Source organism: Rhyacophila brunnea, unplaced genomic scaffold, assembly GCF_057557595.1.
Source record: "Rhyacophila brunnea isolate RB1 unplaced genomic scaffold, BYU_Rbru_1.0 scaffold_14, whole genome shotgun sequence".
NCBI classification, from domain to species: domain Eukaryota; kingdom Metazoa; phylum Arthropoda; class Insecta; order Trichoptera; family Rhyacophilidae; genus Rhyacophila; species Rhyacophila brunnea.
This window is the reverse complement of record NW_028232796.1, coordinates 40,711,330-40,732,242: the sequence shown is the minus strand read 5'-3', so window position 1 is coordinate 40,732,242 and position 20,913 is coordinate 40,711,330. Positions and strand designations below refer to the sequence as shown.

Below are 20,913 nucleotides of genomic sequence, written 5' to 3'. Positions count from 1 at the left end.
GTATGAAAAGTTATTTCGGAAGAAATTCGTAATCCAATCCACTGTTATTGGTTGCTAGGGGTCTGGGGTCCTAGCAACTAAATTATTATAACTATAACTATACTAAAAACGTCTTGAATTTGCATTGTACTCGTAATATAAAAGTTTATATAACTATTATTTTAATATTATTACCATCTTAAAATTAAATAAATTTACTTTTATATTATGATTAAGAGATAAATTATATCTTTAAACCTTCAGACATGTTTTTATGATCGCTTATATTTCTGCAAACACGTTAATAAAGTAACTGAGTGAGATATAAATGAATTTTACATTATATGATTGATACAAAACGTATATTTCTTTTTCTTGTATTTGTCGCTTATATTATTTTATATACGCAACGTGGCATGTAACAGTGCATATTGGGCTGTAAATGTTGCTCAAGTGGACAACTGCTAGATAAATGGTGTCATATAGTGGTATCTAAGGGGAACTAAACATCCACAGAGATGTTCGAAAATCCGCTAGATGGATGAATTCATAAAATTACGTACATTCAACGAATGTTATGAATAGCTAAGCAAGCGAATAACTAAGGAATAAGAAGAGTGGAGGGAGCTATGGAAGACCTTCATCCTCCAGCGGATTGACCCCGGCTGATGATGATTATGACACGTACATAGTAAAATAATGAAAATAGTTTCGAAAACAAAAGTATCGACAATCTTCTTCGTTAAACCAAAAGAGATTATCATCAATAGCACCTAAATCAGGTCAACAACTGCATCTATCTCAGATAACAAATGTCAATGCATGACGAAATTTCTCGCAGCACTAAACTGACATTTACTGCGTTAAGTATCTTCACATTGTGTAAGTTTGAAGTGTTCAATCAATATGGGCTACCAGTGCTCGCGTGTGCGTGTGAAATATGGACCCTTAATGTAAGAAAAATAAAATAACTACGTGGTATTTAAATGTGCATATTGGGTATAATGCGAAAAGACGAAAAAATAAACCGATGTACTGACTGCATGTACCGATGTACATGCGGACTGACAATAGCATGCGATAAGACAGAAGTTGCCAGTCAGATTAAATGGCAATGGGCTGGGTAAATGCTGTCATACATTGGTACTGTGTGGCCCAAAACGACTACAAGGATACCCTAAAATCGACTGGATAAACGAACTAGGTTTGATGAATTTACGTGGTAGAAAATAATTAGATGATCTAAAAAATAGAGAGAGATAAGGTATACATTCATACAGCTTGCAGTGGATTATATCCAGCTATAATGACGATTACAGAAAAATAGTCTTAATACATTATGTAAATTACCAAGAACAGTTCGCTTCAGATAAGATGGACATTGCTATTGCTTCTAAATACAAATAATTTGTTTGAAAATCTCTCAAATTAAGGTTATTAACGTTATTACCATGGTATATTATTTGTAAGATCTAGAGGATAAGCAAAATTCTTTATTTATGTTTAGTGTGTGACAGTCTTACCTTTGAGAATCAGAGTGTAAATTTTGTACGTAGGTTTGTCGGATTTCCTCCGTGATAAGCATGTGGCGAGTGACGTAATTTAAAAGATTCACAAAGGTGTGACATGCTACACTAAATTAATTTGTATTTTAACAAAGGCACGGGCAAAGGAGAATTCTATATTGTGTTTCGTCCGTCATCAAAATCTTCTTGTTCAAGTTTCACTGTAGAACATATGTTTTGAAAAAATCTACCTCTACTTATATTATAATAACAATAATTTTGTATTTAAAATTGCCATTTTTTACACGTGTAAGATGAATTTTAATTTTAATCTTTGATCAGCAATACTTTAAAAAACAGTAAAAACAATGTGTAGATTCGCAGTTTAAGTTAAAGTGGTTTAACTGTTTAAAAAAAATGAAAAATTCCGTTAGACTTACGGCGTAAATTATAGTAGGAGAGATCTTAAAAGCGGCCAATCCCAATTAATAGTACAGCAGTCATGTCCAACATGTCAATCGCGGGATGGATTTTTCTCAATCGGACATAAGCCTTTATGAATTTTAATTTAAAGGGGAGAATTAACCATTTTTATTTCTTTTTAGATTACGTATAAATCTGTAGAGATTTTATCCAACTCTACAACTGACACGTTATAGTCTATGCTCATGTTTAGATGCTTCTTGTGAAGTTACAAGAGCGCTCAGTTCTTTTCCAAATTATCAAGTTAAAAGAATCAGATACCTATCACACAAAATAGAGTCAATATAACTTAGAAAGCGACAAGTTCACAATTCAATATTTTCAGGAAACAACGTTTTTATGTTTCAAGCTTCAATTATTTGTTTTAACGTGAGATTATTTTTTTTGTTGTATTCTATGTTGAAATTAGAACCAAATGACAATTTGTTTCAGCCGATAAACTCTTAAATCAAATAAATATAGACAAAATAAAATTGGACGTAGCGCTACTTGTACCTGACTTTATAATTTATTCCGTATAAGGCACATATTTCCGTGGCACTGTCATGAGTTTACCAGATGCTACAGCATGGGAGACGCTTTTTTCAATACGGAACGTTCCCTTATTTGTTGACTTAAGCACGCGCGAAATCAACTAAGCTTTAAATAATATGAAACACGGACTTGGCGCTTTTTGTAATAAATCGAGAATTAAAATATTTTTTTTCGTAGGGTTATGTCGCGTTTTGGAATTTATAGATCAATACATATTGTGTAAAATTATACAAAGAAGACGTGCGTATTTTATTCTCGATTTTGATCAAATGTGGACTTATCGCGTTTTGGAATTAGACGCCTCATATCTGCCGTGTAATAACCAGTAATGTGTTTGTGTCACATAAACGATATAAAATAGCAACGCATGTCATGTATAAAAGCAACAGTTTGAAAATGAAATTATAACGGGGGTAGTTGACGGACAAACAACAACTACATCCTTTATACATCATTTAAAAAATGACCATAATGATTCCCACGTCACATCATATCATTTGATTCGTATTGCATCACTCCCGCAAAAAAATGGGAAAAATAAAACATATAAATATCCGTGCTTCAAATTGAAGTATAGATTCCACTTACCGTTGCGCAGTAAGCTATTTGCACAATATAAAAATAGTTTGACTATGAGTGCATTGAGTACTTAAAATACGATCAAAATTTATACTTTCTTTGTGATGATGAAAGACAAATGTTATTGATCCATTCATAAAGCCTCAATTTAGTCAAATATAAAGTTAATACATGACAATCGAAGAGCATGCCAACTCACTGCTGGTACCTACTGGATAATTAATAGATCACAGCCTATTTGAAGTTTGACATATCTGGTATAACATTTTAATATTGTTTGTTATTTATAACGGATATATGCGGATGGTTGGTGTCTATAAATGAACTTGATTTTAAATATCAGTTCAAAGATAATAGATAATAGAATTTGTAAAAATGGTCCAGTAAAATCGTCCCAAGCTTTAATTCTTAGACCAAAAAAATAATGAAATCTCAGAGATGATACTTACTTTAATAGTGTGATCTTACAGTTAGTTTGTAGATGATTGTAGTTTCATGTCGCGGTTACCATTTAGTAGTTATTTGTAATTTTATTTACTTTCGATTTATTTCAATTTCAATTTATTTATTTATTTTTAACATATTTTCGACATAACAAATTATAAGGTTAAGACGTTCACAACATGACATTTACGAACAAAAAAAATTAATACAGTATTACATAAAAAAAGAGATAGATCAGTATAGAGATAGATACTCGTAGTAAGTTATTAAACAGTAGAAATATGTACATACAAAAAAAAAAGATTAAATAGGTACAAAGAAGTACACCGGATGAGGTAAGCAGACCCTATGTTAAGAATTTATAAAACAATGTCCACCTATACTTATCCTCACGTAGGTGGAATATATCAACACCCGAAGCAATTTCGTTGAACATAGTTATCGCCCTCCCAATTGGCATTACCAGTGGCCGGTTGGTTCTGCACCTTGGGAGAATAAACAACTGATATTTTCTATTTTTAAGATAATTATCAGTGACACACAAGTCAACACTACCCAGAATGGCAGAGTTCTAATTTATACCTCGTATAAGTCGAAAAAAATACGTAGCTAAATAAAGATTTTTTCTAAATTGCAGACTGCCGTATGTAAGCCTGTCTAAGAGAAAGTCAGTTAGATAAAGCCACGGATAGTATCCACACAACCTCAAGTAAAGGAGTCTCAAGAATTTCTTCTGAACCCTCTGCACCATAAGGCCATACTTCAACTGATGCGGTCCCAAACAATAGACCCACCCTCAACTTTGCTTGAGAATAAAGAACTAAAGAATTAAATAAAAGCATTGTAAGTTAGTACTTACAAACTAATAAATTTAATTTTGGATGGGCACATTTTTTTATTAAAACAGTAGTAGTAGTAAAAATAGTTTATCACTGAAAATGGGCCTCATTATTGAGAGGTATGAAAATATATGTTATATAAAAAGTTTAAATCAAGTAATGATCCTCAGTCAACATGTATGAGTGAAGAAAAAGAATTTATCCAATTAATGTGCTACATTTACTTCGCTTTATAAATGTTTTTAGAATCGTAAAATTGTTTTTTACAATTCAAATAAAAGTATCTCATGTAGATTAATTGCTAACGTTCTTTAAAACATTCATTATTTGTACCACAAATATACATCATAAATTATTTTAATTAACTGCAGGAAAAGCTCTGACCCAATAATATTTCATTTCGAGCTTATAAAGTTGCTGTAATTTATGAGGTTCAGAATTCAAAGTGGTAAAAAAAGTCATTGGCTTAGCTATCAACAAAATTAATTATACGAATTAAATGCATCTGTCTATGCGGAAACTTAAAGTTATAATTTAAAAAAAATGGAAAGTTTTTTAAACGTTTTTTTCTTCTTTTTACAATAATTATGCATTCTGCAACTGTTTTTTTGACCAGGTATATTATTATATTGTACGTAAATTATATAATATTGTTTTCTCAAATACCTATGTGATAATGAAAAGATTCCATCGGTAATTTGTCGGGTCACAATATAAATTTCATAGTGGAGATATAAAATGTCGTGCCAATATAAAATCATAAATTTTATTATATAAAATTGAAATTTCCAATAGTATTTCAGTATTAAATGAATGATAAAAAACGAAATTTGGAATAGTAATAAATTAAACGATTGTAGAATATAGATATTATAGCAAATGTCGATTTTAATATAAATAATTCAAATAACCTTTGACAAAATAAAATTTATTTCGATACTAAAATTTAGTACACCGTTATTTATATAGGTTTATAATGCTAATAATTGAAATAAATACACATCCTTCTCATTCTAAGACCATTTTATCAGTCTTTAACAAATAAAAAATTATTTCATTAGTGATCAGTCCAAAACAAGTTTTTCACATAATAGTATTAAGAGCCATTAGTGAAAATTTGTCGCAATTAAGTATGGCGTCTATAGCATATTGGTATATGTGCTTGGGCACGAAACCCAAGATATGTAGATTCGATTTCTGCTGGGTGTCTTACTTTTTTCAAAAAATATTTTTTTCTTTTGGTTATAGCATATTATTTTCTCAGAAGTGTTTTCAAAATTATGTGTGTTCAATAAACTATTATTATTTATATTAAAAATTACAAAATATAACAGTACGTTAAAATGTAACTAAAGAAAAATAGGCCACATTTTAAAAACAAATAGTATAATGTGCTTACACAGAGAATATTAGTTTCTTTAATTAACAATTAAATCATCCAAAAATATCTATTACAATCATTAGAAAGATAAGATTGTAATAGGTTAATAATAGTTCAATATATTTGAATTCAGCATTCTTACGTAACTTATCTTGACTGTTTATTTTGTTCTAGGACCGATCTGATCATGGAAGAATGACCGTGAAGAACAAGCATTCTTATTTCATCGGTTTAAAAGAACTTTGAAAAAAGTGCCAAGATTCCACTGGATGCTGTAACAACCGGTGACTCAATCAGACACTCAAGATGGCTGGCTGGTTGAGACCGCTAATGCTTATTGTCTTTTCTGGTCAGCTTACGGCACTTCCAGAGACAATCAAAATAGGTAAGTCAATAAAATTAGATTTTACACCTTATAGTTTCTGAGGCTATTTGTATATTCAAAACTTTATGTATTATTCATTTTTTACTCAATCTATGTGTAAGAAATTAAAAACCAGAATTTGGAGACTTCTTGATGCCTCCTATAGATCTTAGTTCATCTGTTCTTAGCAGTGGCAAAAGGATGGAAGGTAAGCTATAGAAGGTAACTGACAAAGAGACATCGTTTCGTCAAAGAGGGTCATTTTATATAATTAAGCAGGCAGCACCGAGAACTCAAAGAAAAATCTGTTTAAATTTGATTTTTATTTATTATCCCAAGCCATTGTTTGCATATGTTAGTAGAAGATTCGATAGAACTGAATACAGAACATGTGTTTGTATAAATCTTCAACTTATTACTCAAAGACCAGGCTCTATTGGTTTTTTAAAAAAATCTTTGAATTGTTTTTTGGGATTTTTTAAAATTATTAAATACTTGTCTAGTATGGAGCCTTCGCCACTGGTTTCTAAAATGTATTTTCTACATTATAAATATGTTAACACCATAGTAACCGCTTAGTAGTAAGTCGCTTGCAGTTATTCTTCTTCGTCAGGTGTGATTTTGTCTGTTTTCTCGGTATCTATCTTAACAGCCAACCAACCAACAAGATCCAGTAGCCTAAAAAAATAAATTTTGTGTTTGGTAATGAACTCTTATTTCTCATCGTTTACAGGCATATTTTTTCTGTACTTTTAGGTCATCCTTTTAATTATATTGTGGCCTTAAAAAACCTATAATAGTTTGAAAATAGAAAAGACTTTTTGAAAAAGTTTCCGTATCTGGTTAATACTCAAGTCGTGATAATTTATTATAGTAAAAAAAGTAAAGTTTAGATATATTTATTACGCAGTTTTAAAATCTCTTAATTCAAGATGGCAAAAAATATTGAAATACAATTTCATTTAAAAACAAAATACTTAATAAAAATTGTACTATTAAATTTAACAAAATCATTCTTGTAATCGATAAGTTTTGTGGAATGTAAAGTTAAAATTGGTGTGAAAACAAACGTGTCCTGAAATTTGTACGTATGGAGTTTGCCGTATCATACTTTACCATGAAACGTTGTATCGGAAATATATGGCCGTATATTAAAGACGGTCCAACCTCTTTGGGTCGTATAGTACTGACATAAAATTCACGTCTAAATAAGACACAGTTCTTATAAGTTTATACTTTACAGGAAGCCAGCAGCAAACAATTTTTTAAAATAGCCGACCTACTGTATTTTTTGTTAGGTTAGTTTGGGTAAGGTTAGGTTAGGTTTTCGTTCTTAAATTAATAAATTTTGCCAAAATCAGCTATGTAAATTGAATTAATGTTCATATTGAATCTAATAAAATTGGAGACCGTATAGTATACGGTCATCTCTTTCCGATAAAAAAGCTCACGGTAAAAAAACTGTACTACGGTGAAATTTTTTACGTACAATTTACATGTAATTAAAGACAAATGGGTAGTACAGTATCTTTAGTAGATAAACTAAAACTAGACACAATTTTGTAATAAAAAAATAATAATTACATATACATAATACAATATAATAAGTATACTCATTCAATAAACTTAGTTGGAAAATTATTTTTTAAAAAATTCCATAATATATAGCCAAGCATCATAGCGTCAACAAACTTTTATGGTTTCCAAGAAGAAATTTTATTCTAATATTTATGAGAGACGTTATAAAGAAGATTTTCCCTATATTTTCTTTTATAGGTGTACCTAAGTTTCGACCTTAGATATTTTTTATATTATAGAACGAGCGTTTATTTCGGGCCTCAATTTTTTTTTTGCTTCATTGAGAACTAAGGTGGGTTGTAAAAAAAACATACCTGTAGTCTGTTATTTTAGTCAGTGGTGTCGATGGCTTAAAAATAGGAAATTAGGAGATACGATGTGTAAGAGAAATGCATATTATGTATGTCTTTATAATGTATATTTCAAAAATACATAATTAACACTTTTAGAACTAAAATTTTCACAATTTTAAAATTCACACAGATTATAATGTTACAAAATAAGGTGCTGGCAGCGATGTTTGGAAGGTATGATAAGGTGGTGATAGATGAAGAGTCGTTGTTGCTTGGTTGTTGAGATGAGGGTTTATTGGTTGATACAAGAATACACTGAATACAATAATAATGATGATAACGTGAGATTATAATCGCGAGGAAATGATGTACCCGTACTTATGTGAGATCGATCTGATCAAGACATTAATAATAATAAGAATTCATTGAAATAATTGATTAGAGTAGAATAATGGATGTAGTATGTTGAGTGAAGAACTCATGCCTATAGCAGTACCTACGTGGAGTTCTAGTTCATAGATTGTTCTTCTTATTTATATTAAATGCAGTACATATATATTGTCGTAATTCTCAATCAAAACAAACACTACTGGTTTAGTTATGATTGAGGAAATGCTGAAAATTATTATTGCTAATGTTTTTTTAATAAGAAAACCTACATCATAAAGTGTGTCACTAATTTAATGCAGAATAGCGTGATTGCTATAGATGCATAGTTAAAAAAAGGTCTTTCTGATATGCAGCCGACAAACCAAGATGTCCTTAAAAGTGTAGTTTAATTAGTAGAATTTATTTAAAACCATTGTTTTCGGAGCGCAAGGAGCACAGTCCGTCCTCTTTAGCGGCGTCTTGTTTGCGTTTTAAGTTATAAATTGTCAAAGTTTTAAATATTATAATACACGGTTAACGTAGTAGAGTTTGTTATTCATTAATACACCACAGTCTCAAGTTGAAATCACCTCAACATGGCTATCTGCCAAGTAAAGGAAGAAAACCAGGTGTGGAAGACGGTTTTGATAATACATGACAATAGTACAAATTGTAAACAGACATTTTAATCTTATTTAAATACCGAAATTTTATCGTATACAACGAATATGACTGTGTAGTGTTACCGCCAATTTTGTCGGGAGCAAAAAGCATTTTCTTCCTACAAAAAAAAAATCAATGTCATTAATAAATATATTATTATTAATACTTTGGACGCTGAAGACGCACATGCGCGTAATGACCAGGCGGCCAATCGATGTAATTAACGTGCATTTTAAAGGTGCTAATTAAAATCTCATTATATAGTCAGCAGCGAATGCGTTAATTGCATGTTTTCGATAATAATTTCACCAACCTACGAAAGATTCTTCTTCTTATCATGCCATTCCCTAGTGGAGTTCGACCGCCGTCAAAGCGATCTTTGCCTTATCATCTACTACCCGGAACGGTTCAGTGTACCTATACGGATACAATCACGGATTTTTTTAAGCCACCATGTGTCATCGTCTGCAAAGTTTGCAGTCGGTCTTTCCTTTGATAGCAAGATGGAGAATGCTCTACTTTTATTCTCTCATAATGTGGCCGAGGTTTTTTAGTTTGATACTAGGCAGAGCTTCACAATCCTTTCCCATTCGATTGAGAACTTCAACATTTGTCACTTGGTCAGTCCAAGAAATTTTAAAGCTATGTCTATACAGCTATATTTTGAAAGTTTTAACTCTCCGTGACATTATAATATTGATTTAGAGTCCATACCTCAATACTATAAAAAAATAATTGAGAGAACGTCACATCAAACCATACGCAGTCTCAAGCCCAGGTTAATTTCTTTATTACTAAAAAAACATCTCATTATATACGGTAGATTAATGGAAGGATATTATTGTTTCATAAGCCGTTGGTTACGGATTAAATAAAGCGTTGTGCAAAAAAGGCATGTTTATCACATAGAATTACGTCTTTGTATTTGATTGGATAGATCTACAACCGCTCAATTAAAGATGTCAATACATATTAAAATATATTCGCATTTTACTATCGACCAAATAAACATACCAAAAAAAAATTATATCAACGTATTGAAAAAGGAGTTAACTGGCGGTAAATATCAGGTTTAAGCCGGTCAAACCCTCAAAATTGGTAAGGCAAGTAAGGCAAAATAGACATCAGTAATTGTATTCGAGTTACAAGTGACTTAGAATCACCCTTACTCAACAGATTTCTACATCTATAAAGCCTCTCGTTACGATTTTAGGCTGTGTAATACAGAGTAAAGACTTATTGATCGATTTATAATAATAGCCTTACAAAATTATGTTTGGCAATTTTATTTCATGAATAAAATAAAGTTATGATTGTTTTATACGATTCCATTTAATATCAACAAACTATAAATATATTTAAATTTTAGGATGTTCTATTTCAGCAGAAAAATGAATTTTTTGTTATTACAATATTTTTCTTTCGTTAATAAATCACGACAAATTATTATGCTTACAATAAGTTTTTTTCAGTCCTATGTTATAATGATTTATTTTGCTTTTGTCAAAAATATAATATTTACAGCAACTATAAACGGAGATCCAAATTTAAAGCAATCAGGATAGGGATTTTTTTTATTTATTTTCGGAAAAAAATGTTTTTTTTGTGATTTATTTGCGGCACTGATTTGCACGTAGGCTTTTTGTTTTATGCGGGTTTTCATACGCTACGCTTCTCGCAGTCTCCACACGCGCCATACCAACTTACCGCTTCAAAAATAGCGATCCATGTGCCTTACTCGAGTGCCATCCTCGTTTGCAGGGTCACCAGCATAAGATTAACTTTTATATAAATATATTATATTTAAAAAATAATTACAAAATAAAAAAAAACTTTTTATATATCACGTTTTATTTTCCTGTTGAATCATATAAACTTGACAATTCTATGTATTAATAGTTTAGGACAAATAAAGCAATTGTCAACAAATCATTTTTTTTATATTTTGCAACAATCAAACAAATATAAAATACTGAAATGTCATTTTAATTTCACCTCCTTAGCAAGCAATAATAGTGGATTGGATTACGGATTTCTTCCGAAGTAACTTTTTATACAAAACAGAATTAACTGAAAACAATTCAATTCTACTCAAAGATGATTAAAAGTATTAAAAGAATGCATTGGCATCGTGTTCTGATACATTCTAAAAGTTTCAAATGGCTAGCTAGTCGAGAAGTTAGTTAAAAATCGATTGCAAGATTTAAACTGGATAAACAACCACTGGACAAACAAGAATACGAGCTAAGAAAAACGTGGTAAAATTGTGACATCTTAGCACGGCTTGCAATTTTGTTGCAATTACTCGATTAAGACCGGATGTAGTACAGAGCGAGTGTAATTTAAGACGCCATTAACTTTAATATTCATGTTTCTAAATCAAAAGAGGAATATGTCAGGCACAGCAAAACTGCTGCGCACGTCACATAGGTCGAAATAGGTAAATTTCTCTATGGAAACCGCTACAAAATTTATAACAGCCCACGTATTACGTATGCTCATCGAAAAAAGGCATATTTTCATGTTGTCGCTTTACATTAGTTTACGGGCTAACCTAACTTGCGTTATTTTGATATTATCTATACAACTGCGTAAATGACGATCGTAAGTAATACCAAAAAAATATCACAAAATAAATTAATGAATGTTCGTTTTTAAGACATATTTTTCACAAAATCTGAAACCACACAACGTTATTTTATTTTATAATCCTATCCAAAGAATAGAGTATAGCCAGACAAAAAAATAATATAAGTATACTTAGTTTTATTCCTTCCTTACTTTTCATTAAACTGTACACATAACACAGGCTTGTGAAATATTTACACATAACCGTGAGAGTACTACATAATCGGATTCTTTCATTTTTTTTTATTATATTAAGTAAATATGCTTCTGAAATTGCTCCAAGGCATTTTTTATCAATACGGAATTGAGCATTCTTAGAACCATGTGTATTATTTTTAATCTCGAATAAAAAAATAATTAGTAATTAGAACTGTTCGTAAAAAGTACCAGCAGGTACTCGTACATCAAAACTAAAATTTGGAGAGATTCTGACGCCATCTAGTAATATTATTTAGCAGCTATATATTTACTAATGCTTGTCACTTTTCAATTCTGATTGATAGAAAATGCATTATAAATAATATAAACCTACATGTATAAGAGAAAATATTATGCTATGTTTAAAAAGAGCTCTTTCAGAAAAATGCAAACAAAAATTCTTATGCAAACGCATTAAACAATGAATGGCTTCAGACACTGACTCTGGTGTACAGATATTATCAAATCAAATTTATTTATTTTGCATATAATGAACATAACAAATTATAAATTCAAAGCGTTCACGACATGACATAAAATAAGTGTTAATAATGGAAAAAAATTAAAATAACGAGAAGTGTGAGTTAATAATACAATAGGTAATAAAATAAGAAATAAAATAACAAAAATAACAAAGTAAAAGTAGATGGAAGCACACAGAATGAACTTTGGTAGGGTCTATCTTAAAAACTTATAAAACAAGGTCCACCTAAATTCACCTCCCGAAAGTGGAATATATCAATATCCGAAGCGATTTCATTGAACGTGGTTATTGCCATATATATATATAATATATAGTTTGATTTTATGTATAATTAAATAATTTTTGACAGCCTTACGTGTGTTTTTCTATAAATCCCGCTATGTTTTATTTCAGTAGATAGCCCTGCGTCTTTTACACAGTTTTACTTGCATTCATATTTAGATGAATTGGTGAATGAAATTCATTCAAATCCTTTCCATTGTTTAAATAAAAAATAAGTAAGTGCATAAAGTCATAGATACCCGTAAAAGAATATATTATATTTGTGTAGCATTCAGCACATTTTTATGTTCACATAATATAATTTATACTAAAACAGTTAAGTATACGCAATAAAAATAACAAAGACATCAGATCAATTCAGCTTTATTATAAAATAGAAAAACATAGATCTAAATAGGATATTTTATTAATTGCAACTTTATTGAAGCGATGATTTGTGAAAATAAAAAAAACTAAATGGCTTTTATTAAATTTAAGATACGACTTTTATTTTAAAACAGCAATGCTGTAAATAATACGTCCAATGGCTCAGTTGGTAAATCGTTCACTTCTGGAGTCATTCCCATATTCGAGGACATGGTTTTATTTTTGATACTCTAATTTAATCTATATTGAATATTTAATACGCGCAAATTACCACTTCGGGAAACGCTAATCGATGATAATTGCAATCAGTTTTCTTGACATGATGGTTTGGATCACAGTGTTTTTGTACAAACTGCAATCCATTTTTTTAAGGCGTGGTGCATTAAAATTCCAGGCTGTGTATAAGCCCCGGCGTGAAGAAAACTGTCATTATTTATTCGACATACTAATTAAAAATCAACGCCAGTATGGGGATCGATCTATAAAACTTAGCTTAGATTATTTCGGCCATCGGGTGGCAATATTTTTATCTATAATATAATGGAATCAATAAATTATCGACCTTTAAAAAGGTTAGTTTGTGTGAATATGAACAGATGCCAATTTATTAGATGTGTTATTTTACTGGCCTTTAAGGTATATGGCCGATTTTACAACCATCTTCAGGATGCCGGAGGCATTCCAGTGGCTAACCACCTATAGAGATTTCTTCATAAACTGGAAAGCTTTAGACCTATCACATTTAAAAACGTGACCAGCCCTCAATATATTTACTATATTGGGCTTAAATTGTTTTCAAAACTCAGCATTCATTATGATGCGCCATTGTTGATTGTCTATTCTTCGGACAATTTTGTTTTCGAATGCTTGGATACCCTTATCTTGTTTCTCCATTAGGCTTCAGATTTCACACTCATACAGTGCAATTGGGTTTATAGTTGCGTTCTATAACTACCCAGAATTTTATCTTTTTATACAGTAGCTGGACAGCGTGGTGTGTTATGTCCAAAACCTTCATATGAAAACAAAAACTTCTAGAACCCGGCCCTCATTCTCCGGAGGCCAACCTGATACTGATCACGGCAGCGATCAGCGAAGGAAGGCAGAGGGTGCTAAAAATCCCCGGAGACCCGGAAAAGGCTGCCAACAGATGACCATTGCTACATATAACGCAAGAACATTGTCCAGCGATGCCAAACTTGTAGAGTTTCAAGAAGAGCTCCGGAATATCCACTGGGATGTTGTCGGACTCAGCGAAGTAAGGCGTAAAGGTGAGAGTATTATTACTTTACAAAGCGGACATGTGCTGTACTCCAAAGGAACCGATGAAAGACGCACGAGCGGTGTTGGATTTGTTGTCAACAAAGCCTGGAGGGACCGCATAGTCGAGTTCAACTGCATTTCTGACAGGGTCGCAAGCGTGATACTTAAAATCAATGCTAGGTACCGCATTCAGATTTTGCAAGTATATGCTCCGACACAGAGCTATCCTGATGAAAAAGTGGAAGAGTTTTACGAGGAAATAACATCCTTGAAAAATAAAAGTAAATGCCACTTCAACATCATAATGGGAGATTTCAATGCACGTATTGGATCATACCAAAGAGATGACGTAGCGGTCGGACATTTCGGACATGGCTCAAGAGATGGTAGAGGGGACATGCTTGTGGAGTTTGCTGAAACCAACAATCTTCACATCATGAATTCCTTTTTTCAACATAAACCTACACGTAAATGGACGTGGAGAAGCCCGACAGGAAGGACCAGCGAAATCGATTACATCCTCACTGACAGAAAATATACATTTTTAAACTGTAAGGTGATCAATCAGTTTAACACCGGCAGTGATCACCGGATGGTGAGATGTAAGATAAGATTGAACGTCAAATCAGAAAGATCCAAACTGCAGAAGAAGTCAAATGCTCGCGTATACCTGCAGAACAATACTGAATTCCAAAATGAACTCAAAAATGCACTATCGGCTTTCTTAGATGAGAACGAAACCGTTTCCCTATCCAACGCGGAGGATATAACGAATATTATTCTACAATGTGCAGAAAAAACAGGCGTAAAAAGCTCAGAAGTTACACCTTCCACCAAGCTTTCGAAGGCAACATTGAATCTTATGGAGCAGAGAAGGAAAACCAAGAGCGATAGACAGGCGCAAAACGATATGGAGTTTTCATCACTTTGCAAAACCCTCCGAAGGAAGATTAGAGAAGACCTTCGTAAATTCAATGTAAACCTCATACAAGCAATTGTGAAAGCAGGCAGAAGTTTAAACAAAAACAAGCAATGCTTGTCGATAGGAAAACGTCAAATCACAGCACTAAAAGCAAAAGATGGTTCTATCGTCAGAAATTGGGAACACTTGTTAAGCCGAGTTGAAGAGTTCTACAGCGATCTCAACAGTGATGACACTGACAATACGACTATAGACTTAGATCTTCAGAGAAATGGAAATTCGGAAGACCATACTCCCGAAATTACATCCTGGGAAGTAACCCATGCTTTAAATTACATGAAAAGTGGGAAAGCCCCCGGGGAAGACGGTTTAACGATAGATATCCTCAAAAAAGCAGGAAAGGATGCAAATGAAGTACTTGCACAATTGTTCACAGCCTGCATATGCAAAGAGGATGTCCCAGAGGTATGGAAAAATGCCAGCATTGTCATTCTTCACAAAAAAGGTGACAGAGAAGACCTAGCAAATTATCGTCCAATAAGTCTACTCCCTATTCTCTACAAGACGTTCACAAAAATTCTCTCAAACCGTCTGCAAAATGTACTAGACGAGAACCAACCGAGAGAACAAGCCGGATTTAGAGGAGGATACAGCACTATGGACCATATCCAAGTCGTCAGAGAAATCATAGAGCGGTACCAGGAATACAAACTGCCACTATGCATGGGTTTTATAGACTATGAGAAGGCGTTTGATTCGATAAAGAAATGTTCAATACTCGACGCACTCAGAAAACAAGGAATCCCTGGACGCTATATAAATATTTTCAATAATATATACAGTAGCGCAACAGCATCTGTAAATCTCCATAAACCATCGCGCAGATTTCCTATCAGCAAAGGAGTCCGACAAGGTGATACAATCTCACCTAAACTATTTACAGCTACCCTTGAAGACTTATTCAGGCAACTTGACTGGAATGACAAAGGGATCCCCATAAATGGAGAATACCTGAGTCATCTGCGCTTTGCCGATGACATAGTAATTTTCTCGCAAGACTCAGAAGACCTCCAAAGCAGAATGCAGGAACTCGCTGAAGTAAGCAACAAAGTAGGTTTGAAAATAAATGTAACAAAGACGAAAGTCATGTTCAACTGCTTTGCAGGCCAAAAAGAGATCCTCATCAATGGCACTCAGCTCGAACAGGTGAAAAGCTACATCTATCTGGGACAACAAGTATCTATAGATGGATGTATATTTGATGAAATTGTTCGCAGAGTAAAGCTAGGCTGGAGTGCTTTTGGCCGCCTGAATAATGTCTTCAAAAGTGACCTTCCACTGTGCCTAAAGCGCAAAGTGTTCAACCAGTGTGTGCTTCCCGTGATGACATATGCGTGTGAAACATGGACCCTAAGTAAAAGAGAGATCCAGAAACTTAGAGTAGCACAACGTGGTATGGAGAGGTGCATGCTGGGCATAACGCGAAAGGACAAAAAGAGGAATGAGTGGATAAGTTAATAAGATAATAGAGTTTACTAAAAGCCTTAAATGGAGATGGGCTGCTTTACACATAGCTCGAAGAAAAGACAATCGTTGGACAAATCTAGTCATCCAGTGGTATCCAAGAAGTACAAAACGTCCACAAGGTAGACCTAGAGGCCGCTGGATCGATGAAATGATAAAGTTCTGCGGAAGTACGTGGCAACGCAATGCACAGAACCGAGAGAAGTGGAAGCAACTTGAAGAGGCCTTCATCCAGCAGTGGATAGATTCAGGCTGATGATGATGATGATGATGATACAGTAGCTTAGACATAAATATATTCTTTAGTGCGAAGAACGTTGCATTTTCAAAATTGATTCAGATCTTTTGAAAAATAATAGAATGATTTTTTAATTATAGTTAAAAATACCGATCAAGCTTATAATTCATTTACTGTAAATGGTACTATTAATTTACGTATCTGAATAGCAAAACAATCAGTTTCACTGCTGTCGCCATATTATATTATGTAGACTAATTTTGTTTAAATTAAAAAAACCCCATCAAAATATCTTCCAGCAGTATATAGCCCTGCATCAATGCACACAGTTTTACCTGTCTTATATGTCGGTGAATTGATGAACCTCATCTGCCAAACTTTGTTTTACAGCAAGCTTTTGTCTCGTCGATAAAATTATACCGTGGCAAAGGTCCGACCCGTGTCTTGAGCTTTTTTTCCTTCCTTTTGATTTAAGAGGGTCTGTGTTTGGGAAGTTTAACTTTCCTTCGCTTTTATGTACACTCGTACATAACTTTTTTTTAAATCTGTTTTTTATATGAAATAATAAAGTATACGTATATTGTATCTAGTCACATAAATAATATGAACATTTTTTAACAATAATATTTTGACGAATATATAAGCCAAAACTTATTATAAAGTTAAAAAACACATTAATAAAAAATATATTTTTAAGTAAAGATTTCAGTTTATAATAGCTTTCCAAATTAACGACTGTTATTAAATTTGATAATCGGTAATAAAATTACTGTAAGTACCTATTATAAAAGTAACAATGAATCCAGAATTATTAACAATTATTAAAAAATTAAAGACAATTAAAAACATTACTCTTTCTTTCTATCAAGATATAAGATTAAAGAATATTAACAATATAATACCTAATACGTAGGAACTAAAAATGTACAAATAAAATATACAACTAATGTAGATATGTACTCGCAATACTACGATTATGTACTTCATTAGGAATTTATAATATGTATCAATAATATTATTACAATGGATTTCCACCATAAATTGATGGCAAACATCTTTAAAATAACCTATAATGTATATTGAAGCGCTTTTAGCAGTAGACTGTAATTTGAAAATGCTGGTAGATTACGGATCTAGGAGAGGGGGTTTACACAATATGATGCCCGACAATGCTATGATGCCCGACGATGCTAAATAGAGAAACAATCGTCACAATCAATCGCTGCAGAGCAGACCATTATAATCTTGCCTCATCCCTGGCTCGCTTGGGTATAATAAATGACCCTGGGTGCCGGTGCGGAAGTGAGACTGAAGATGTTAACCACGTAGTTTGGCAATGTTCTTTGTATGACACCCAGAGACAGCGGCTTCTTAAAGATTTAAGTAAACAAAACTACCAATTGCCACTGGATCTCACGATATTTTTGGCTCGGCCGAATATCAAGGCGTTCCAGTGTGTCCAAATGTTTCTGAGTGAGTGTGGCCTACAAGTCTAAACTTCTTTTCTTTTTCTCTTTTTTTTTTTCTTCTTCCTCTACCGTAAATTTGTATTGTAATAACTGTATGAGAAATTATTGTTACAATGTGTATATATAGTGTATGTTAAAAAGTAAAGCTAAATAAGACTCAATTGAGACTTCAGAGCTTAATAAAAAAAAAAAAAAAAAAGATTTAGTGCAACGGTGGTCGAACAGATACGTTTTATATGAGTCACGCTGTAGTTAGCGACGGTAAAGCTATTTGCACACGTCTGCTTTCTGGATATCCTTGAGCTAACTGAATGTTATTCCCAATTACGGTCATCTCACGGGTCTCATGGTCTCAAAATATGGCTAACCATTAGTTTGGAAACAAAGTTTTTGTTAATGCTGCCTTATACCTTGCTGAACAATTTTCAAATGTCCACATACGAATATTGTTTATCACGCCACATTATATTTCCAAAGTTGTATAAAGACGTGGTGGAAGCATTTTATATATATATTTATATTATGTGAGATAATTTGGTTTGCATTAATTAATATATTAAAATACTCCTATTATTATTGTAATCAAAAAGGATTGATGAGCTAACAAGAAATATTCACAAAATAACAAAATTCATATATTATATAATAACAACAACGCAAATAAATAAAGATCTTATTAATAGAATCCGAAGAAAAACATACACAAGACATACTCATAATATACAAAAATTTACCTCATTATAATATTTCAGTTGTACTTTGAAGAGAAAATAACAAATTTCTATTAATGCGATGTTACAATATCATGTAGGTAGAAAAAATATACAGATCTGATATCACTTGTAATATAATATAATATAATATAAAATGGATTTTAATAAATTTTTAAAAGTCATTGTATTATAAATCTCCAGAGTTGCCCAGTTTGATTAACCAACTCAAACAGTTTCAATTTCACTGTAACTTTCAAGCCGAAGTTCCCGGATAATGTTTTACTTGCAAGTTCTAAGAAGTGATCCGTTTTCCGGAAGTTTCTTATGTAGTTCCATTACAGCCCGCATGCCGCGTCCTCTTCGGGCGCAGCCTTTTCCGTTTAAGGTATGTAAACGTGACCCCTATTCTACATAGCGAAATTGTTCCCGTTCCACGTGATACCTTCCATCCAGAGGGACTATGGCAAACAAGACGGACCGATACAAATTTACTTAGGATTAATTGCGATGATGCGATAAGTTCTGTACATTAACCCTTCACTTGTGTAGATAGCGGTAATGAGCTCTGGAATAATCGAGGGAACTTACAGTTGAGATGTGTTTAAGGTTGGAAACTGAAAAAAACTCCAAATTTTTTATTTGAACACCAAACACAAATATTTTAAATCCTCGGTTGAATACAACAAAGGTCAACTCATGAATGCGTGATGTAGACTTATGTATATTTTAAATACACAGTATTTTTAGACACTAAGCCGAATGAAAAATAAATTATAAAGTTACACTACTTATTTCTTCAATTAGGTACAACTGTGTCTTATCATTTTTATAATTTTGATGTAGTTAACATATGTGATTGGTAAATAAGGACAAGGGTAGTGAGGTTGAAATGACAATAATCAGATAGATTGCGCGTGATTGAGAAAAATACCCAGTTTATTCCCCCATAAATAAAATATTATTACAAAGATGAAATTTACTATAAACTACGACTTCGAATCAAATTACAATAAACAACATAAATATGAAAGTCGTAGTAAAAAAGCAGGTTCTATTTTACTATGAAATGACGATGAGTGACGTACTAGATGTGACGCGATGTAGTTAATGCAAATGCTATTGAGAGAGTGTCTGAAAGTTGACGTTTGTATAGCATATTTATAGATTGAAAAACTGCAACGTGTTACTATTATTTTGAAATGACAATGAAATGTGTTTGATTTTTAGTTGTTTAGTCAGGTGTGTTTTGTTTCGTAAATTGTAAATAAATAGGTATTATTACTTTTCTAAATCAGTTTAATTTTGAAATTTAATTGACCTACAGAAATTGCTGTTTCACCATAAATGTGGTTTTTCGATTTTAAACAATAGGGTGTTGCGATATAAATTATTTTTAAGAAGTAATGGTTTTCTGCCAAGTCATGCTGGATGGTAGAATGTCAAATTCCGACAAATCGACGATATTGATGAAAAAAAATAAAATAATATTAACTTATTATTACCAATTATCGCAGTAATATTATCCTAACAATATGGTTAAATCATGTAATACATAGTTATTTTAATTAAGTTTGTATTTTATTGGTATAATTCTAATACATGATCTTAATTAATCTTTATAGAATATTCAGCATTTAGTTGATGTTGTTATTTCATGAAATCAAGCCGAAATTTCATCATTATCATAATAAGTGGCCTAAAAACCCTCGTTGGGTCCTAGCTCCCTCCAAGAACCTTCCTCCATTTCCCGCCATCCTGGACCAGTGTCATACGGGTATCTACCTGATACTCCTTTCAGTTCTGTTATCGCCATCC

The 20,913-nt window shown here is 32.3% G+C and overlaps 1 protein-coding gene across 4 annotated transcripts in view; it reads left to right on the top strand.

The window, feature by feature from the left end:
• KaiR1D (Kainate-type ionotropic glutamate receptor subunit 1D) overlaps positions 1 to 20,913 on the top strand; it is a 545,285-nt gene that overhangs the window by 174,312 nt on the left and 350,060 nt on the right. For all 4 annotated transcript variants that reach the window (XM_085942313.1, XM_085942314.1, XM_085942316.1 and 1 more), the window contains one exon: positions 5,919 to 6,129. In XM_085942313.1, coding sequence (XP_085798439.1) covers positions 6,051 to 6,129 — 79 coding nt within the window. In that variant the 5' untranslated portion in view covers positions 5,919 to 6,050. The remainder of the gene's footprint in view (positions 1 to 5,918; positions 6,130 to 20,913) is intronic.